The sequence below is a fragment of the Oncorhynchus mykiss genome, chromosome 12 (assembly GCF_057628025.1).
Source record: "Oncorhynchus mykiss isolate SJ-2025 chromosome 12, ASM5762802v1, whole genome shotgun sequence".
Lineage (NCBI taxonomy): Eukaryota > Metazoa > Chordata > Actinopteri > Salmoniformes > Salmonidae > Oncorhynchus > Oncorhynchus mykiss.
In genome coordinates this window covers 2,074,989-2,098,796 of record NC_143033.1, presented here as the reverse complement: position 1 = coordinate 2,098,796, position 23,808 = coordinate 2,074,989, and the positions used below count along the sequence as shown (strand labels likewise).

Sequence of the window (23,808 nt, the reverse complement as noted above, 5' to 3'; positions counted from 1 at the left end):
TTACGCCAAACATAACGTTTTGCCAAAAAGTTCAATTTTGGTTGCATCTGACCAGAGCACCTTCTTCCACATGTTTGGTGTGTCTCCCAGGTGTCTTGTGGCAAACTTTAAACAACACTTTTTATGGATATCTTTAAGAAATGGCTTTCTTCTTGCCACTCTTCCATAAAGGCCAGATTTGTGCAATATACGACTGACTGATTGTTGTCCTATGGACAGAGTCTCCCACCTCAGCTGTAGATCTCTGCAGTTCATCCAGAGTGATCATGGGCCTCTTGGCTGCATCTCTGATCAGTCTTCTCCTTGTATGAGCTGAAAGTTTAGAGGGACGGCCAGGTCTTGGTAGATTTGCAGTGGTCTGATACTCCTTCCATTTCAATATTATCGCTTGCACAGTGCTCCTTGGGATGTTTAAAGCTTGGGAAATCTTTTTGTATCCAAATCCGGCTTTAAACTTCTTCACAACAGTATCCCGGACCTGCCTGGTGTGTTCCTTGATCTTCATGGTGCTCTCTGCGCTTTTAACGGACCTCTGAGACTATCACAGTGCAGGTGCATTTATACGGAGACTTGATTACACACAGGTGGATTGTATTTATCATCATTAGTCATTTAGGTCAACATTGGATCATTCAGAGATCCTCACTGAACTTCTGGAGAGAGTTTGCTGCAAAGTTCAAGGGGGCCGAATACTTTCGCAAGGCACTGTATTTGTTGTTGTCCACATATTCACATAAGTCAGAACCTTCCAGAGTAGTGATGCTGGACGGGCGGGTGGGTGCAGGTAGTGATCGATTGAAGAACATGCATTTCGTTTTACTTGCATTTAAGAGCAGTTGGAGGCCACGGAAGGAGAGTTGTATGGCATTGAAGCTCGTCTGGGGGTTTGTTAAACACAGTGTCCAAAGAAGGGCCAGAATTATACAGAATGTGTCGTCTGCGTAGAGGTGGATCAGAGTATCACCAGATAGGGGGAGGGAGGAGATAGACATGTAGGGGGAGGGAGAGCGAGGGGAGAGATGGAGAGACAGTATGATGACTAGAGGAACTAACGTTAGACCAGATGCTGGATCCTACAGGACGGTAGCGGAGCTGGAAGCGGAGGGGGAAGGGCACAGCGTCGTGGAGCCAGGAGGCAGGGTTCGTCCAGTACACCTGGAGCCTCATGGGATATCCTACCATCCCCACTGCTGTTACTGCCTCTGGGGGGTCTGGCTGCACTGTAGACACAGAGAGAGAGGGGTTGGGGGGGTGAGGAATCATGCAACCAACACTGGTACACACAGAGAAGCACGCACACACTGATACACACACTGATACACACATTTTAGAAAAGGCTGTTGCGCAACAACTCACTGCCTTCCTGAAGACAAACAATGTATACGAAATGCTTCAGTCTGGTTTTAGACCCCATCATAGCACTGAGACGGCACTTGTGAAGGTGGTAAATGACATTTTAATGGCATCGGACCGAGGCTCTGCATCGGTCCTCGTGCTCCTAGACCTTAGTGCTGCTTTTGATACCATCGATCACCACATTCTTTTGGAGAGATTGGAAACCCAAATTGGTCTACACGGACAAGTTCTGGCCTGGTTTAGATCTTATCTGTGGGAAAGATATCAGTTTGTCTCTGTGAATGGTTTGTCCTCTGACAAATCAACTGTAAATTTCGGTGTTCCTCAAGGTTCCGTTTTAGGACCACTATTGTTTTCACTATATATTTTACCTCTTAGGGATGTTATTCGAAAACATAATGTTAACTTTCACTGCTATGCGGATGACACACAGCTGTACATTTCAATGAAACATGGTGAAGCCCCAAAATTGCGCTTGCTAGAAGCATGTGTTTCAGACATAAGGAAGTGGATGGCTGCAAACTCTCTACTTTTAAACTCAGACAAAACAGAGATGCTTGTTCTAGGTCCCAAGAAACAAAGAGATCTTCTGTTGAATCTGACAATTAAACTTAATGGTTGTACAGTCGTCTCAAATAAAACTGTGAAGGACCTCGGCGTTACTCTGGACCCTGATCTCTCTTTTGAAGAACATATCAAGACCATTTCAAGGACAGCTTTTTTCCATCTACGTAACATTGCAAAAATCAGAAACTTTCCGTCCAAAAATGATGCAGAAAAATTAATCCATGCTTTTGTCACTTCTAGGTTAGACTACTGCAATGCTCTACTTTCCGGCTACCCGGATAAAGCACTAAATAAACTTCAGTTAGTGCTAAATACGGCTGCTAGAATCCTGACTAGAACCAAAACATGTGATCATATTACTCCAGTGCTAGCCTTTCTACACTGGCTTCCTGTCAAAGTAAGGGCTGATTTCAATGTTTTACTGCTAACCTACAAAGCATTACATGGGCTTGCTCCTACCTATCTCTCTGATTTGGTCCTGCCGTACATACCTACGCGTACGCTACGGTCACAAGACGCAGGCCTCCTAATTGTCCCTAGAATTTCTAAGCAAACAGCTGGAGGCAGGGCTTTCTCCTATAGAGCTCCATTTTTATGGAACGGTCTGCCTACCCATGTCAGAGACGCAAACTCGGTCTCAACCTTGAAGTCTCTACTGAAGACTCATCTCTTCAGTGGGTCATATGATTGAGTGTAGCCTGACCCAGGAGTGGGAAGGTGAACGGAAAGTTTCTGGAGCAACAAACCGCCCTTGCTGTCTCTGCCTGGCCGGTTCCCCTCTTTCCACTGGGATTCTCTGCCTCTAACCCTATTACAGGGGGGCTGAGTCACTGGCTTACTGGGGCTCTCTCATGCCGTCCCTCTCTCTTTCTTTCTCTCTCTCGGAGGACCTGAGCCCTAGGACCATGCCCCAGGAATACCTGACATGATGACTCCTTGCTGTCCCCAGTCCACCTGACTGTGCTGCTGCTCCAGTTTCAACTGTTCTGCCTTATTATTATTCGACCATGCTGGTCATTTATGAACATTTTAACATCTTGGCCATGTTCTGTTATAATCTCCACCCGGCACAGCCAGAAGAGGACTGGCCACCTCACATAGCCTGGTTCCTCTCTAGGTTTCTTCCTAGGTTTTGGCCTTTCTAGGGAGTTTTTCCTAGCCACCGTGCTTCTACACCTGCATTGCTTGCTGTTTGGGGTTTTAGGCTGGGTTTCTGTACAGCACTTTGAGATATCAGCTGATGTACGAAGGGCTATATAAATACATTTGATTTGATTTGATTTGATACACACACTGATACACACACGGATACACACACTGATACACACACTGATACACATACACACTGATACACACACTGATACACACACTGGTGCACACACTAATACACACACTGATACACATACACACTGATACACATACACACTGATACACATACACACTGATACACATACACACTGATACACACACACACTGATACACACACACAAGCTGGTACACACACACTGATACACACACACACACTGGCACACACACACTGGCACACACACACACTGATACACACACACACACTGATACACACACACACTGACACACACACTGGCACACACACACACTGATACACACACGCACACTGGCACACACACACTGGCACACACACACACTGATACACATACACACTGATACACACACTGATACACAAACACACACTGGCACACACACACTGGCACACACACACACTGATACACATACACACTGATACACACACACAAGCTGGTACACACACACTGATACACACACACACACACACACTGGTACACACACACACACACTGGCACACACACACTGGCACACACACACACACTGATACACACACACACTGGCATGCACACACCGATACACACACACAAGCTGGTACACACACACACTGATACACACACACACACACCCTGGTACACACACTGATACACACACACAATGGCACACACACACTGGCACACACACACACACACACTGATACACACACACACACACACTGATACACACACACACACACACACACTGGCACGCACACACTGATACACACACAAGCTGGTACACACACACAGATACACACACACACACACTGGTGCACACACACTGATACACACACACACACACACATACACACACACACACACACACACACTGGTACACACACTGATACACACACTGGTAAACACACACTGATACACACACACTGGCACACACACACACACACTGGTGCACACACACTGGTGCACACACACACTGATACACACACACACTGGAACACACACACACTGGAACACACACACACTGGAACACACACACACTGGAACACACACACACACACATTTTACACACACAGAGAGAGACAGTAGTTAGGAATCAACACTGTGAACATTGACATGGTGACGGTTAAGAAACCATGTTAGGATATTAACACATTTCGTGTTTTGCTAAGGAGCAGAATCAGAACAGCAGACAGTGAGACAGACAGGTACAGACAGACAGACGGGTACAGACAGACAGGTACAGACAGACAGGTACAGACAGATAGACAGACAGGTACAGACAGACAGGTACAGACAGACAGGTACAGACAGACAGGTACAGACAGACAGGTACATACAGACAGACGGGTACAGACAGACAGGTACAGACAGACAGACAGACAGGTACAGACAGAGAGGTACAGACAGACAGGTACAGACAGACAGAGAGGTACAGACAGACAGGTACAGACAGACAGACATGTAAAGACAGACATGTACAGGCAAGACATGTAGAAACAGACGGGTACAGACAGACCAGTACAGACAGACGGGTACAGACAGACCAGTACAGACAGACAGGTACAGACAGACAGGTACAGACAGACAGAGAGGTACAGACAGGTACAGACAGACAGACATGTAAAGACAGACATGTACAGGCAAGACATGTAAAGACAGACAGGTACAGACAGACAGGTAAAGACAGACATGTAGACAGACACACAGACAGGTAAAGTCAACAGGTACAGACAGACATGTAAAGACAGACAGGTACAGACAGACATGTAAAGACAGACAGGTACAGACAGACAGGTAAAGACAGACATACACATACAGACAGGTACAAGACAGGTACAGACAGACAGGTAAAGACAGACAGGTACAGACAGACAGGTAAAGACAGACATACACATACAGACAGGTACATACAGACAGGTACAGACCGACATGTAAAGACAGACAGGTAAAGACAGGCAGGTACATACAGACATGTAAAGACAGACAGGTACATACAGACATGTAAAGACAGACAGGTACAGACAGACAGGTAAAGACAGACATACACATTCAGACAGGTACAGACAGACAGGTACAGACAGACAGGTACAGACAGGCACATGCAGACAGGTACAGACAGACGGGTACAGACAGGTACAGACAGACTGGTACAGACAGGTACAGACAGGTAAATACAGACAGGCACAGACAGGTAAAGACAGGCAGGTACAGACAGGCACAGGCAGACAGGTACAGACAGGTACAGACAGGTAAAGACAGGCAGGTACAGACAGGTAAAGACAGACAGGTACAGACAGACAGGTACAGACAGGTAAAGACAGGCAGGTACAGACAGGTACAGACAGGCACAGGCAGACAGGTACAGACAGACAAACAGTGTCCAGATGAGGCAGTGACCTACAGAGCTCATGGAACTTGACCATCAGGATGGTGGTCTGTGACCCCAGAGGGTTGGTCTCTGTGATGTTGATGTTATGGTAGTGTTGCCACATGGTAGGGTCTGTGATGGTGCACTGCTTCTGGGGAGGGGACGACACCACACACATCCTCACCTGGCTCTTATTACCCCTGGAGGGGGGAGAGAGGAGAGATTCTTCACTATCAACAACATGATATCTGTGTACCTACAGCACCATGCTGGTAGGAGAGGAGAGGACGGGTGGCTCACCTGTAAGAGGTGTGGTACTGGGCAGGCAGGAGGGTCTTCACAGACTCCACCCATGAACACAATACCAGGCTGTGATTGGACACACGACAGGAAACATTGAGCAGCCCGGGGGGATCTGAGGAAGAAGAGAGGAGAAATGATGATCACATGATCAACAACACAATATATGCAAGCTTTATCTCAGTGTGTGAGGGACTGCAGCTCTCCCCGGGTATCCTTTCTAAGGAATGATTAAGATTTAGGTCACAGCCTCAGTCTATGAAGGGAGGAGAAGGGAGACTTACGCCCCAGCCTCAGTCTGGTTGTCCTGATGAGTCGTCCCCGGTCGTCATGGCAGCTGTAGTTTCCCTCTGCAGTGCGGTCAGCCTGCAGGAGGACCAGCTGACCATCAGATGTCACTCGGTGCTGCCATGGTAACATGGAACTCCTGTTCAGACGCCACTTCACTGATGTCCTGTGGAGACAATATGACGTCTGTGGACAATGTAGATGGAAATGGCTTGTATTGAGGCCTAGCCCTGGTTCCCACACATAGCGATAGCCCTGGTTCCCACAGATAGCAATAGCCCTGGTTCCCACAGATAGAGATAGCCCTGGTGCCCACAGATAGCGATAGCCCTGGTTCCCACAGATAGAGATAGCCCTGGTTCCCACAGATAGAGATAGCCCTGGTTCCCACAGATAGAGATAGCCCTGGTTCCCACAGATAGAGATAGCCCTGGTTCCCACAGATAGAGATAGCCCTGGTTCCCACAGATAGAGATAGCCCTGGTTCCCACAGATAGCGATAGCCCTGGTTCCCACAGATAGAGATAGCCCTGGTTCCCACATATAGAGATAGCCCTGGTTCCCACAGATAGAGATAGCCCTGGTTCCCACAGATAGAGATAGCCCTGGTTCCCACAGATAGAGATAGCCCTGGTTCCCACAGATAGAGATAGCCCTGGTTCCCACAGATAGAGATAGCCCTGGTTCCCACAGATAGAGATAGCCCTGGTTCCCACAGATAGAGATAGCCCTGGTTCCCACAGATAGAGATAGCCCTGGTTCCCACAGATAGAGATAGCCCTGGTTCCCACAGATAGAGATAGCCCTGGTTCCCACAGATAGAGATAGCCCTGGTTCCCACGGATAGAGATAGCCCTGGTTCCCACGGATAGAGATAGCCCTGGTTCCCACGGATAGAGATAGCCCTGGTTCCCACGGATAGAGATAGCCCTGGTTCCCACGGATAGAGATAGCCCTGGTTCCCACGGATAGAGATAGCCCTGGTTCCCACGGATAGCGATAGCCCTGGTTCCCACGGATAGCGATAGCCCTGGTTCCCACGGATAGAGATAGCCCTGGTTCCCACGGATACAGATAGCCCTGGTTCCCACAGATAGAGATAGCCCTGGTTCCCACGGATAGTGATAGCCCTGGTTCCCACGGATAGAGATAGCCCTGGTTCCCATGGACACAGCACTGATTCCCACGGATAGCGGTAGCCCTGGTTCCCATGGATAGAGATAGCCCTGGTTCCCACGGATAGCGATAGCCCCGATTCCCACCGACAGCGATAGCCCCGGTTCCCATGGACAGAGATAGCCCTGATTCCCATGGACAGAGATAGCCCTGATTCCCATGGACAGAGATAGCCCTGGTTCCCACCGACAGAGATAGCCCTGAATCCCACTGATAGCGATAGCCTAGGTTCCCATGGACACAGCCCTGATTCCGACCGATAGCGAAAGCCCTGGTTCCCATGGATAGCGATAGCCCTGGTTCCCACGGATAGCGATAGCCCTGGTTCCAACGGATAGCGATAGCCCTGGTTCCCACGGATAGCGCTAGCCCTGGTTCCCACGGATAGAGAGAGCCCTGGTTCCCACGGATACCGATAGCCCTGGTTCCCACGGATACCGATAGCCCTGGTTCCCACGGATACCGATAGCCCTGGTTCCCACGGATACAGATAGCCCTGGTTCCCACGGATACAGATAGCCCTGGTTCCCACGGATAACCTCTGTGATGTAGGATGTTAAATCTGAAATCACTTGAACCTGGGATGTCCCTCCTACCATTTAATTGGCTCTTCCAACTGTCCATCAAATCCTGGCTGAACCCTACACCACAGCCACTGACAAAGCACATGTCTGCAATCCTTACATCGTAGTGCAGCAGGAGAGAATGGTTTCCTCACTATAGCACATTCAGAGGTTGAATTTATAGCCATTTAACAAAAATTGCTGTTTGTCATAGATGGACAAGATTAATATGAGATGAAAGGCGAGTTTCTAACGGGTTCAGGAAGTCAAGTTAGAAGTCACATGGGGGCAGATGTTTTGATCAAGAGAACTTTAGAAAATATACAAATTTACTCCAACACTAAACCCACAATTATGTGTTTTACAGTAATAAGGAATGTGAAATCTTAGCGTTAGGGGTTTTATAATTTGATTATACTATATTTAGAAAGTGTCTAAGTCATTTCAAACCTTATTCATACAGTTTTGTTGAATAGGGAATAAGTCAAATAAAATAGTTCCTTTTTTGTATCATATACTGCGTGCTGGATCTTGTGTCCTCAGAAGGGACTGCACCTCAGAAGGGACTGCATCTCAGAAGGGACTGCACCTCAGGAGGGACTATACCTCAGGAGGGACTATACCTCAGAAGGGACTACATCTTAGGAGGGACTACACTTCAGGAGGGACTACACCTCAGGAGGGACTACACCTCAGGAGGGACTACACCTCAGGTGGGACTACACCTCAGGAGGGACTACACTTCAGGAGGGACTACACTTCAGGAGGGACTACACCTCAGAAGGTACTACATCTCAGGAGGGACTACACTTCAGGAGGGACTACACTTCAGGAGGGACTACACTTCAGGAGGGGACTACACCTCAGGAGGGACTACACCTCAGAAGATACTACATCTCAGGAGGGACTACACTTCAGGAGGGACTACACTTCAGGAGGGACTACACCTCAGGAGGGACTACACCTCAGAAGATACTACATCTCAGGAGGGACTACACTTCAGGAGGGACTACACTTCAAATCAAATCAAATGTATTTATATAGCCCTTCGTACATCAGCTGATATCTCAAAGTGCTGTACAGAAACCCAGCCTAAAACCCCAAACAGCAAGCAATGCAGGTGTAGAAGCACGGTGGCTAGGAAAAACTCCCTAGAAAGGCCAAAACCTAGAAGAAACCTAGAGAGGAACCAGGCTATGTGGGGTGGCCAGTCCTCTTCTGGCTGTGCCGGGTGGAGATTATAACAGAACATGGCCAAGATGTACAAATGTTCATAAATGACCAGCATGGTTGAATAATAATAAGGCAGAACAGTTGAAACTGGAGCAGCAGCACGGTCAGGTGGACTGGGGACAGCAAGGAGTCATCATGTCAGGTAGTCCTGGGGCATGGTCCTAGGGCTCAGGTCAGTTGAAACTGGAGCAGCAGCACGGCCAGGAGGGACTACACTTCAGGAGGGACTACACTTCAGGAGGGACTACACCTCAGGAGGGACTACACCTCAGGAGGGACTACACTTCAGGAGGGTCTACACCTCAGTAGGGACTACACCTCAGGTGGGACTACACCTCAGGTGGGACTACACCTCAGAAGGTACTCAAATGATAGCGTGACCTCCAGGAGAAAGGACAATATGACCCCCCAGAGACAGTTATGCACAGGGAACAAACCCATCCTAGACCCCCCCCCCCCCCCCCCCCCCATCCCCAGAGCCTGTCACAGTGGAACATACCTGTCTAGACCCCCCCCCCCCCCCCCCCCCCATCCCCAGAGCCTGTCACAGTGGAACATACCTGTCTAGACCCCACCCCCCCCCCCCATCCCCAGAGCCTGTCACAGTGGAACATACCTGTCCAGACCCCCCCCCCCCCCATCTACAGAGCCTGTCACAGTGGAACATACCTGTCCAGACCCCCCCCCCCCATCCCCAGAGCCTGTCACAGTGGAACATACCTGTCCAGACCCCCCCCCCCCCCCCATCCCCAGAGCCTGTCACAGTGGAACATACCTGTCCAGACCCCCCCCCCCCCCCCCCCCCCATCCCCAGAGCCTGTCACAGTGGAACATACCTGTCCAGACCCCCCCCCCCCCCCCCCCCCCCATCCCCAGAGCCTGTCACAGTGGAACATACCTGTCCAGACCCCCTCCCCCACCCCATCTCCAGAGCTTGTCATAGTGACACATACCTGTCCAGACCCCCCCCCCCCCCCCCCCCATCCCCAGAGCCTGTCACAGTGGAACATACCTGTCCAGACCCCCCCCCCCCCCCATCCCCAGAGCCTGTCACAGTGGAACATACCTGTCTAGTGCTGCTCCACAAACCAGCGTGACGTTGGACCCCAGCCTCCCATACTGAACATCTGAAACTAGACAAGACGTTAGAACTGTTAGATCTCTGTGTCTAAACAGTTCTACAATCATTAGTCTTGTACATATTTAGAGCCGACAGTCCTCAGCATTGTATATCTCTATGACCTAAAGTGGGTCATCTCTACACACAAAGACATGTCAGAGCTTTCTGTTGTGTCTGCTGTTACATAGCAGCCATGTATAAACACTTACAAATCCTGTCTTCGGCACAGTCAGGATTTGTAAACTACTGTTTGCAGCCGTATAGGTGCCTTCAGACAGTATTCATTCTGTTGTGTTACAGCCTGGATTCAAAATGTATTACATCCTTATTGTTTCTCACCCAGCTATACTCAGTACCCCATAATGACAAAGTGAAAACATGTTTTCAGAAATGCATTTAAAATTAAATACTTAAATATCTCATTTACATAAGACTTCACACCCGTAAGTCAATACATGTTAGAATCACATTTGGCAGCAATTACAGCTGTGAGTCTTTCTGGGTAAGTCTCTAAGAGCTTTTCACATCTGGATTGCACAATATTTACACATTATTCTTATTAAAATGATTCAAGCTCTGTCAAGTTGGTTGTACCATTGCTAGAGAAACATTTTCAAATCTTGCCATAGATTCTGAAACTGATTTAAGTCAAAACTGTAACTAGGCCACTCTGGAAAATTCAATGTTGTTTTGGTAAGCAACTCCAATGTATATTTGGTTATTGTCCTGCTGAAAGGTGAATTTGTCTCCCAGTATCTGTTGGAAAGCAGACTGAACCAGGTTTTCCTCGAGGATTTTGCCAGTGCTTGAACATGAATACGTGTTTGTTGTGTTGGATTTGCCCCAAACATAACACTTTGTATTCAGGACATAAAGGTTCATTAGCAGTTTTACTTCAGTGCCTTCTTTCAAACAGGAGGGATGTTTTGGATACTTTTTGTCCTGTACAGGCATCCTTCTTTTCACTCTGTCATTTAGGTTTGTATTGTGGAGTAACTAAGATGATGTTGATCCATCCTCAGTTTTCTCCTATCACAGCCATTAAACTCTGTAACTGTTTTAAAGTCCCCATTGGCCTCATGGTGAAATCCCTGAGCGGTTTCCTTCCTACTGAGTAGTGACTGGGTGTATTGATGCACTTCCTCATGCTAAAAGGGATTAAACCAGTTGAACGCTGAATGGTTGTTTTGGGCCTTAAATAGGGACTGGTGAGTTTGGGGGGGGGGGGGGGGGGGGGGGGAGTGGCATATAATTTGAAAGCTACAGGCCTTGTATTTTTGGAAATCAAATTCCACTTGCTGCTGGCAAAGTAACAATATTTTTTTGGGGGGAAAAAATGTACTTTTCTTTATATATTTCTGCTTAATTTAACTTTTACTCCACTACTTTCCTAAAGAAATTAATGTACTTTTTACTCCATACATTTTGAATTCTTAACAGAACAGCAAATGGTTCAATTCATACACCCACTCAACATAACACGTTGTCAACCTTACTGCCTCTGATCTGGCGGACTCACTAAACACAAGTGTTGGAGTATGCCCCTGGCTGTCCTGTTACGTTCCCACTAGACAAACTCAAAAGGTCGCTCACAACAAAGGGAACTAACAAAGACAATCATTTACAACCAAACAAAACAGAAAGGGCTTCTGAAAGGCAGCCATGTGGCCCACTGAAAGTTGTCAAAGCCACTAGTAAGTGGTTCTAACAGACATCCACCATGGATATATCCCACTAGGTTTGCCTCCCAAAAAGACAAACTAAAAATAAAAGCCCACAACAACTTAGGATAGAGAGTAAAATAATATGGAGCAAAAACAAACAGGGAAACACCAACAATCAGGCATTTTACAAACTTAAAAGGTTGAGCTGATGTGAAGTGTAGCTCTCCCCAAAATCTCTCAAGCTTATCTGGAGCACTGGGCCAGCCACTCTTAAATATCAACTGGGCCAGCCACTCTTAAATATCACCTGGGCCAGCCACTCTTAAATATAATCTGGGCCAGCCACTCCTAAATATCACCTGAGCCAGCCACTCCTAAATATCATCTGGGCCAGCCACTCCTAAATATCACCTGGGCCAGCCACTCCTAAATATCACCTGGGCCAGCCACTCCTAAATATCATCTGGGCCAGCCACTCCTAAATATCATCTGGGCCAGCCACTCCTAAATATCACCTGGGCCAGCCACTCCTAAATATCATCTGGGCCAGCCACTCCTAAATATCATCTGGGCCAGCCACTCCTAAATATCATCTGGGCCAGCCACTCCTAAATATCATCTGGGCCAGCCACTCCTAAATATCACCTGGGCCAGCCACTCCTAAATATCATCTGGGCCAGCCACTGCTAAATATCACCTGGGCCAGCCACTCCTAAATATCATCTGGGCCAGCCACTCCTAAATATCATCTGGGCCAGCCACTCCTAAATATCACCTGGGCCAGCCACTCCTAAATATCACCTGGGCCAGCCACTCCTAAATATCACCTGGGCCAGCCACTCCTAAATATCATCTGGGCCAGCCACTCCTAAATATCATCTGGGCCAGCCACTGCTAAATATCACCTGAGCCAGCCACTCCTAAATATCACCTGGGCCAGCCACTCCTAAATATCATCTGGGCCAGCCACTCCTAAATATCATCTGGGCCAGCCACTCCTAAATATCATCTGGGCCAGCCACTCCTAAATATCATCTGGGCCAGCCACTCCTAAATATCACCTGGGCCAGCCACTCCTAAATATCATCTGGGCCAGCCACTGCTAAATATCACCTGAGCCAGCCACTCCTAAATATCACCTGGGCCAGCCACTCCTAAATATCATCTGGGCCAGCCACTCCTAAATATCATCTGGGCCAGCCACTGCTAAATATCACCTGAGCCAGCCACTCCTGAGCAAGCACTGGTGAAACCCCTTCCGACTAACAAGATGGACATGCCAGCACAGGTGTAACACATTAGTAATGAGGTGACGCCCATCTGTGCACCCTACGTTCAACGTGCAAATCTCTAAATATAAACGGAGAAACCAAAACCTGTAGCAGTCTGTGAATCAAATAAAAAAGACAGAACATGGTGTCGTCTGGTTTGCTTGGTAAGGAATGATATTGAGTACTTTTTCCACCACTGCATTTAGGACAGTTGAAGCCAGATATTTTTAGACTTTTACTCAAAATCTCAATTTTAATCCCAATCTTGAACACAACAATTTGTAAAAAAAAAAAAGAAAACGTCACGGGTGTGAATACTTCCTGAAGGCACTGTAAACATGATTAAAGTGACCAATGACTATGGGCAGCAGTCTCTAAGGTGCAGGGTAGAGTACCGGGTGGTAGCCGGTAGTAACAGTCTCTAAGGTGCAGGGTAGAGTACCGGGTGGTAGCCAGTAGTAACAGTCTCTAAGGTGCAGGGTAGAGAACCGGGTGGTAGCCGGTAGTAACAGTCTCTAAGGTGCAGGGTAGAGTACTGGGTGGTAGCCGGTAGTAACAGTCTCTAAGGTGCAGGGTAGAGTACCGGGTGGTAGCCGGTAGTAACAGTCTCTAAGGTGCAGGGTAGAGTACCGGGTGGTAGCCAGTAGTAACAGTCTCTAAGATGCAGGGTATAGTACCGGGTGGTAGCCGGTAGTAACAGTCTCTAAGGTGCAGGGTAGAGTATCGGGGGGTAGCCAGTAGTAACAGTCTCTAAGATGCAGGGTATAGTACCGGGTGGTAGCCGGTAGTAACAGTCTCTAAGGTGCAGGGTAGAGTATCGGGGGGTAGCCGGTAGGAACAGGGACTACAGCTCTATTATACAGTATGGCTAATTCAGGGATGAGTCTGTCTTTACATCATTGGTCCATATCTTACATGGGAGCTGTAAGGGGTTAGGTTAGTGTCTCTTACCTTCATTGGTCCATATCTCTGACTGGGTGTTGACGGAGGATAGTGCGAGGAGGTGGCCAATGACTAGCAGACCACTCGGACATGACACAAGACAGGTCATCTGGAGAAAGAGAGTGAGAGTTAAGGGGTCAGGACATCATCGTACAGCAGACAACACTGGGTCAGGACATCATCGTACAGCAGACAACACTGGGTCAGGGGTCAGGACATCATCGTACAGCAGACAACACTGGGTCAGGGGTCAGGACATCATCGTACAGCAGACAACACTGGGTCAGGACATTATCCAGAAGTGAACACTACAGTCAGGAACATCATCCTATGCCATACAACACAGAGGACAGAATTATTCTGGGGAAAGTATTTCACTATTATTATTATGTTATTTCAACACTATTTTTTAATTTGACCTTTATTTAACTAGTCAAGTCAGTTAAGAACAAATTCTTATTTTCAATGACGGCCTAGGAACAGTGCCTTGTTCAGGGGCAGAACGACAGATTTTTACCTTGTGAGATCGGGGATTCGATCTTGCAACCTTTCGGTTACTAGTCCAACGCTCTCACCACTAGGCTACCTACCGCCCCACGAAAGCTATCATTATGTTATTTCGACACCACATCACATCGCCTGAAGGTGTTCTGGAAAGCTCTACAGCAGTAGTCATGATGTGGGAATACCATCAGAATAACATCTAAAATCTGCAGAGAACGGAATCACAGAATCCAGACAGTAGACATTAAAACCATGTAGCAGGAAATCAACTAAATGCATGGAACTTATTAGAAAATGGATTAATATGGAAAATATTTTCATATGACATTAACTAAATGCCTCAGAGATTCGTAGGAGGTGTAGGGAGGAGGTGTAGGGAGGAGGTGTACCACCCAGCTAACAGTCCAGCTATAGGGAGGAGGTGTAGGGAAGAGGTGTACCACCCAGCTAACAGTCCAGCTGTAGGGAGGAGGTGTAGGGAGGAGGTGTACCACCCAGCTAACAGTCCAGCTATAGGGAGGAGGTGTAGGGAGGAGGTGTACCACCCAGCTAACAGTCCAGCTGTAGGGAGGAGGTGTAGGGAGGAGGTGTACCACCCAGCTAACAGTCCAGCTATAGGGAGGAGGTGTAGGGAGGAGGTGTACCACCCAGCTAACAGTCCAGCTGTAGGGAGGAGGTGTAGGGAGGAGGTGTACCACCCAGCTAACAGTCCAGCTATAGGGAGGAGGTGTAGGGAGGAGGTGTACCACCCAGCTAACAGTCCAGCTGTAGGGAGGAGGTGTAGGGAGGAGGTGTACCACCCAGCTAACAGTCCAGCTATAGGGAGGAGGTGTAGGGAGGAGGTGTACCACCCAGCTAACAGTCCAGCTATAGGGAGGAGGTGTAGGGAGGAGGTGTACCACCCAGCTAACAGTCCAGCTATAGGGAGGAGGTGTAGGGAGGAGGTGTACCACCCAGCTAACAGTCCAGCTATAGGGAGGAGGTGTAGGGAGGAGGTGTACCACCCAGCTAACAGTCCAGCTGTAGGGAGGAGGTGTAGGGAGGAGGTGTACCACCCAGCTAACAGTCCAGCTATAGGGAGGAGGTGTAGGGAGGAGGTGTACCACCCAGCTAACAGTCCAGCTATAGGGAGGAGGTGTAGGGAGGAGGTGTACCACCCAGCTAACAGTCCAGCTATAGGGAGGAGGTGTAGGGAGGAGGTGTACCACCCAGCTAACAGTCCAGCTATAGGGAGGAGGTGTAGGGAGGAGGTGTACCACCCAGCTAACAGTCCAGCTGTAGGGAGGAGGTGTAGGGAGGAGGTGTACCACCCAGCTAACAGTCCAGCTATAGGGAGGAGGTGTAGGGAGGAGGTGTACCACCCAGCTAACAGTCCAGATATAGGGAGGAGGTGTAGGGAGGAGGTGTACCACCAGGCTAACAGTCCAGCTATAGGGAGGAGGTGTAGGGAGGAGGTGTACCACCCAGCTAACAGTCCAGCTATAGGGAGGAGGTGTAGGGAGGAGGTGTACCACCCAGCTAACAGTCCAGCTATAGGGAGGAGGTGTAGGGAGGAGGTGTACCACCCAGCTAACAGTCCAGCTGTAGGGAGGAGGTGTAGGGAGGAGGTGTACCACCCAGCTAACAGTCCAGCTATAGGAAGGAGGTGTAGGGAGGAGGTGTACCACCAGGCAACAGTCCAGCTATAGGGAGGAGGTGTAGGGAGGAGGTGTACCACCCAGCTAACAGTCCAGCTGTAGGGAGGAGGTGTAGGGAGGAGGTGTACCACCCAGCTAACAGTCCAGCTGTAGGGAGGAGGTGTAGGGAGGAGGTGTACCACCCAGCTAACAGTCCAGCTGTAGGGAGGACGTGTAGGGAGGAGGTGTACCACCCAGCTAACAGTCCAGCTGTAGGGAGGACGTGTAGGGAGGAGGTGTACCACCAGGCTAACAGTCCAGCTATAGGGAGGAGGTGTAGGGAGGAGGTGTACCACCAGGCTAACAGTCCAGCTATAGGGAGGAGGTGTAGGGAGGAGGTGTACCACCCAGCTAACAGTCCAGCTGTAGGGAGGAGGTGTAGGGAGGAGGTGTACCACCCAGCTAACAGTCCAGCTGTAGGGAGGAGGTGTAGGGAGGAGGTGTACCACCCAGCTAACAGTCCAGCTGTAGGGAGGAGGTGTAGGGAGGAGGTGTACCACCCAGCTAACAGTCCAGCTGTAGGGAGGAGGTGTAGGGAGGAGGTGTACCACCAGGCTAACAGTCCAGCGATAGGGAGGAGGTGTAGGGAGGATCATCATTACATCATAATCAACACTATAACCATAATCATCACCATAATCATCACTATCACCATCATCATCATCATCATCATCATCATCACCATAACCATCATTACATCATAAACATCACCATCATCCCTATCACCATCATCATCATCACCATAACCATCATTACATCATAATCAACACTATAACCATAATCATCACTATCACCATCATCATCATCACCATAATCATCACTATCACCATCATCATCATCACCATAACCATCATTACATCATAATCAACACTATAACCATAATCATCACTATCAACATCATCATAATCATCATAATCATCACCATAATCATCCCTATCACCATCATCACTATAACCATAATCATCCCTATCACCATCATCACTATAACCATAATCATCACTATCACCATCATCATCATCACCATAATCATCACCATAACCATCATTACATCATAATCAACACTATCACCATAAACATCATTATCACCATCATCATAATCATCACTATCACCATAATCATCACCATAATCATCATCACATTATAATCATCACATCATAATCAACACTATAACCATAATCATCACTATCACCATCATCCTCACCATAATCATCACCATCTTTATCACCATCATCACTGACAGACCAAGCCTGGCGTAGCGACGGTTTGCTGGAAATGGATAGTCCTCATTGAGTTTTTTAGTCAAGACTTAATCTGTGTCCGGGAAACTGCCCCTAAACAATCAAAAGTTACTGACAAACGGTTCAGACCTATTCAGTCACATGGAAAACATGACAGATGGTTCTTCAGAGGACTTGACAGAGAGCCAACAATGATAATAAAACCCAGATGGTTGCTCCTCCCTCCCTGCCTGGGCAGAGCAGGTTTATGGTTTATGGGATGGTCTGGAGGAGAAAACACTGATACAGAGACATAGCTCAGGGTGTATCTCAAATAGCACCCTATTCCCTATATAGTGCACTACTTTAGACCAGAGCCCTATTCCCTATATAGTGCACTACTTTAGACCAGAGCCCTATGGAACCCTATTCCCTATATAGAGCACTACTTTAGACCAGAGCCCTATAGAACCCTATTCCCTATATAGTGCACTACTTTAGACCAGAACCATATAGAACTCTATTCCCTATATAGTGCACTACTTTAGACCAGGGCCATGTGGAACCCTATTCCCTATATATAGTGCACTACTTTAGACCAGAGCCATATAGAACCCTATTCCCTATATAGTGCACTACTTTAGACCAGAGCCATATAGAACCCTATTCCCTATATAGTGCACTACTTTAGACTAGAACCATATAGAACCTTATTCCCTATATAGTGCACTACTTTAGACCAGAGCCCTATGGAACCCTATTCCCTATATAGTGCACTACTTTAGACCAGAGTCCTATGGAACCCTATTCCCTATATGTAGTGCACTACTTTAGACCAGAGCCCTATGGAACCCTATTCCCTATATAGTGCACTACTTTAGACCAGAGCCCTATGGAACCCTATTCCCTATATAGTGCACTACTTTAGACAAGATGTGTCTGTGCTCATTGTCCATCTATGTTTGGCATGACAATGATTGACAATGAGTTGGCATGATAGCTCAAACGGATTGGCACTCAGGCTAAAGAATGATCTGGTGTTGTCGTCAGCCAATACCCATCAGTCTTCTTCAGACAGATGAACATACAGGATTTCTACTGGCTCATCACAATGTTCTAATCTCACAATCTGGTTATATCCCAGGTAGGTTACTGCAGCCTAGCTAGCTACCCTCTCAGACATGGGTAGTGTACTGCAGCCTAGCTAGCTACCCTCTCAGACATGGGTAGTGTGCTGCAGCCTAGCTAGCTACCCTCTCAGACATGGGTAGTGTACTGCAGCCTAGCTAGCTACCCTCTCAGACATGGGTAGTGTACTGCAGCCTAGCTAACTACCCTCTCAGACATGGGTAGTGTACTGCAGCCTAGCTAGCTACCCTCTCAGACATGGGTAGTGTACTGCAGCTTAGCTAGCTACCCTCTCAGACATGGGTAGTGTACTGCACCCTAGCTAGCTACCCTCTCAGACATGGGTAGTGTACTGCAGCCTAGCTAGCTACCCTCTCAGACATGGGTAGTGTACTGCAGCCTAGCTAGCTACCCTCTCAGACATGGGTAGTGTACTGCAGCCTAGCTAGCTACCCTCTCAGACATGGGTAGTGTACTGCAGCCTAGCTAACTACCCTCTCAGACATGGGTAGTGTACTGCAGCCTAGCTAGCTACCCTCTCAGACATGGGTAGTGTACTGCAGCCTAGCTAGCTACCCTCTCAGACATGGGTAGTGTACTGCAGCCTAGCTAGCTACCCTCTCAGACATGGGTAGTGTACTGCAGCTTAGCTAGCTACTCTCTCAGACATGGGTAGTGTACTGCAGCCTAGCTAGCTACTCTCTCAGACATGGGTAGTGTACTGCAGCCTAGCTAGCTACCCTCTCAGACATGGGTAGTGTACTGCAGCCTAGCTAGCTACCCTCTCAGACATGGGTAGTGTACTGCAGCCTAGCTAGCTACCCTCTCAGACATGGGTAGTGTACTGCAGCCTAGCTAACTACCCTCTCAGACATGGGTAGTGTACTGCAGCCTAGCTAGCTACCCTCTCAGACATGGGTAGTGTACTGCAGCCTAGCTAGCTACCCTCTCAGACATGGGTAGTGTACTGCAGCCTAGCTAGCTACCCTCTCAGACATGGGTAGTGTACTGCAGCCTAGCTAACTACCCTCTCAGACATGGGTAGTGTACTGCAGCCTAGCTAGCTACTCTCTCAGACATGGGTAGTGTACTGCAGCCTAGCTAGCTACCCTCTCAGACATGGGTAGTGTACTGCAGCCTAGCTAGCTACCCTCTCAGACATGGGTAGTGTACTGCAGCCTAGCTAGCTACCCTCTCAGACATGGGTAGTGTACTGCAGCTTAGCTAGCTACTCTCTCAGACATGGGTAGTGTACTGCAGCCTAGCTAGCTACCCTCTCAGACATGGGTAGTGTACTGCAGCCTAGCTAGCTACTCTCTCAGACATGGGTAGTGTACTGCAGCCTAGCTAGCTACCCTCTCCGACTCCTCTCTCTATTTCTCTGTCTGTCTGTGTCTCTATCTCTACCCTTTTCATATGCCTTTGTAGCTCTTTCAGTGAGTGTACTCTAGTGTACTGTAGAGAAGAGTGCAGTAGAGTACTGTAGGGCACATTGATGTTAGTCATTTAGCAGACTCACTTATCCACAGCCACTTATAGTAGTGAGTCATTTAGCAGACTCACTTATCAAATCAAATTTTTACTTTTACAACTTTTACTGGTCACATACACATGGTTAGCATATGTTATTGCGAGTGTAGCGAAATGCTTGTGCTTCTAGTACCGACAGTGCAGCAGTATCTAACAAATTCCACAACAGAAACTAATACACAAAATCTAGTAAAGGAATGGGATAAGATTATATAAATATAACATTTTTGGACGAGCAGAGACAGAGCGGCTGAGATGCAATAGATAGTATATTATACAGTATATACATATGAGATGAGTAATGTAAGATATGTAAACATAATTAAAGTGGCATTAATAAAGTGACTAGTGTTCCACTTATTAAAGTGGCCAATGATTTCTAGTCTGTATGTAGGCAGCAGCCACTCAGTGTGAGTGATGGCTGTTTAACAGCCTGATGGCCTTGAGATACAAGCTGTTTATCAGTCTCTAAGTCCCCGCTTTGATGCACCTGTACTGACCTCGCCTTCTTGATGCAAGCGGGGTGAACAATAAGTGGCTCGGGTTGTTATTGTCCTTGATTATCTTTTTGGCCTTCCTGTGACATCGGGTGCTGTAGGTGTCTTGGAGGGCAGGTAGTTTGCCCCCGGTGATGCGTTGTGCAGACCTCACAACCCTCTGGAGAGCCTTGCGGTTGTGGGCGGTGCAGTTGCCGTACCAGGCGGTGATACAGCCTGACAGGATGCTCTCGATTATGCATCTGTAAAAGTTAGTGAGGGTTTTTGGTGACAAGCCAAATTTCTTCCCCCTCGGAGGTTGAAGAGGCATTGTTGCACCTTCTTCACCACACTGCCTGTGTGTGTGGATCATTTCAGTTTGCCTGTGATATGTAAACCGAGGAACTTAAAACTTTCCACCTTCTCCACTGCTGTCCCGTCGATGTGGATAGGGGGGTGCTCCCGTTGCTATTTCCTGAAGTCCACAATCATCTCTTTTGTTTTGCTGACATTGAGTAAGGGGTTTTTGTCCTGACACCACACTCTGAGAGTCCTCACCTCCTACCTGTAGGCTGTCTCGTCATTGTTGGTAATCAAGCCTACTACTGTTGTGTCGCCTGCAAACTTGATGATTGAGTTGGAGGCGTGCATGGCCACGCAGTGGTGGATGAACAGTGAGTACAGGAGGGGGCTGAGAACGCACCCTTGTGGGGCCCCAGTGTTGAGGATCAGCAAAGTTGATCCTCAACCTTCTGAGAGTGGCAAGTCAGGAAGTCCAGGACCCAGTTGCACAGGGTGGGGTCAAGACCCAGGGACTCAAGCTTAATGATGAGTTTGGAGGGTATTATGGTGTTGAATGCTGAGCAGTAGTCAATGTAAGCAAATTGAAGTGGCTCTAGGGTGTCAGGTAAGGTGAAGGTGATATGGTCCTTGACTAGTCTCTCAAAGCACTTCATGATGACGGAAGTGAGTGCTACGGGGCGATAGTTGTTTAGCTCAGTTATCTTTGCTTTCTTGGGAACAGGAACAATGGTGGTCCTCTTGAAGCATGTGGGGACAGCAGACTGGGATAGGGATTGATTGAATATGTCCGTAAACAAACCAGCCAGCTGTTCTGCGAATGCCCTGAGGACGCGGCTAGGGATGCCGTCTGGGCCGGCAGCCCTGCGAGGGTTAACATGTTTCAATGTCTTACTCACGTCGGCCACGGAGAAGGAGAGCACACAGGCTTTGGTAGCGGGCCTTGTCAGTGGCACTGTATTGTCCTCAAAGCTTGCGAAAAAGTTGTTAAATTTGTCTGGAAGCAAGACGTCGATGTCCGCATCGGGCCTGGTTTTTGTTTCGTAGACCCTGCCAAATACCTCTTGTGTCTGATCCGTTGAATCCACTTTGCCTCGATACTGACACTTAGCTTGTTTGATTGCCTTGTAGAGGGAATAACTACACTGTTTGTATTCGGCCACATTCCCAGTCGCCTTGCCATGATTAAATGCGGTGTTTTGCGCTTTCAGTTTTGCACGAATGCTTCCATCAATCCAATGTTTCTGGTTAGGGAAGGTTTTCATAGTCACAGTCGGTACAACATCTCCTATACACTTCCTTATGACCTCGTCGAGTCAGTATATATGTCAACGTTGTTATCTGAGGTTACCTGGAACATATCCCAGTCCACGTGATGGAAGCAATCTTGAAGCGTGGAATCTGATTGGTCAGACCAGCATTGGATAGACCTAAGCACAGGTGCGTCCTGTTTTAGTTTCTGCCTATAGGAGGGGAGCAACAAGATGGAGTCATGGTCATATTTGCCAAAAGGAGAGATGGGGAGGGCCTTGTATACATCGTGGAAGTTAGAGTAGCAGTGGTCGAGAAGTGTTACTCGCTCATGTACCGCAATCGATATGCTGCTAGAATTTAGGTAGCCTTGTTCTCAGATTATCTTTGTTAAAATCCCCAGCTACAATAAATGCAGCCTCAGGATATGTGGTTTCCAGTTTACATAAAGTCCAGTGAAGTTCCTTGATGGCCATCTTGGTATCCGCTTTCGGAGGGATATACACTGCTACTGGGCCAATGTTCTTAACCGCTAGGCTACCTGCCGTCCTAGTGTTCTGTAGAGTAGTGGACTGTAGTAGAGTGCAGAACATTATGATCTGATAAAACTGATCCTAGTTCAGAACTCCGACTCTGAAACACAAGTTGCTTTTTATAAAGCTTCTTGGCACACTGATGCGTATACAGTATGAGTTGAACCCAACTGCATGCAGCCGCAGCGCAGGATACAGGATACAGATAAACAAGACTCTCCGAACACCACTCATATCTCTGGGCACATATTCACTAAGTGTTTCAGAGTAGGAGTTCTGAACTAGGATCAGTTTCATCAGATCATAATGAATAATGTGATATTTATAAACCCTCTTAGGCCACTCTCTCCCCTATCTTAGAGATATGTACTGCAGCCCTCATCTTCCACATACAACACCCGTTCTGCCAGCCACATTCTGTTAAAGGTCCCCAAAGCACAGACATCCCTGGGTCGCTCGTTTTTTCAGTTCGCTGCAGCTAGCGACTGGAACGAGCTGCAACAAACACTCAAACTGGACAGTTTTCCCTCCATCTTTTCATTCAAAGTCTCAGTCATGGACACTCTTACTGACAGTTGTGGCTGCCTTGCGTGATGTATTGTTGTCTCTACCTTCTTGCCCTTTGTGCTGTTGTCTGTGCCCAATAATGTTTGTACCATGATGTGTTGCCGCCTTGCTATGTTGTCAGCTAGGTCTATCTTTATGTAGTGTTGTGGTGTCTCTCTTGTCGTGATGTGTGTTTTTACTATATATATATTTTGTATTTTTAAATCCTAGCCCCCGTCCCCGTAGGAGGCCTTTTGGTAGGCCGTCATTGTAAATAAGAATTTGCCTAGTTAAATAAGGTTCAAATAAAATAATCTATAAAAATATGTATTTTGGATCATAATGATCCTAAATCAGCAGTTCTACTTTGAGACGCCTTGTCAATACAGACCCTGGTCTCCACTCAGGGCTCTATTCAATCTGTATAGCAGAAGTTCAGTGTTACAGCGTGATTGAAATTTAAAGGTAATGTTAGCAGAGACT

General features: G+C 47.8%; 1 protein-coding gene across 2 annotated transcripts in view; it reads right to left on the bottom strand.

Annotated features, from left to right (window-relative positions):
- The window catches only part of il11ra (interleukin 11 receptor subunit alpha), a 108,317-nt gene that overhangs the window by 27,130 nt on the left and 57,379 nt on the right, over nucleotides 1-23,808 (bottom strand). For both annotated transcript variants that reach the window (XM_036936730.2, XM_036936732.2), the window contains exons 2-7: nucleotides 14,174-14,273; nucleotides 10,234-10,300; nucleotides 6,192-6,361; nucleotides 5,908-6,022; nucleotides 5,641-5,807; nucleotides 1,054-1,220 (exon numbers count right to left, since the gene is read on the bottom strand). In XM_036936730.2, coding sequence (XP_036792625.1) covers nucleotides 1,054-1,220; nucleotides 5,641-5,807; nucleotides 5,908-6,022; nucleotides 6,192-6,361; nucleotides 10,234-10,300; nucleotides 14,174-14,273 — 786 coding nt within the window. The remainder of the gene's footprint in view (nucleotides 1-1,053; nucleotides 1,221-5,640; nucleotides 5,808-5,907; nucleotides 6,023-6,191; nucleotides 6,362-10,233; nucleotides 10,301-14,173; nucleotides 14,274-23,808) is intronic.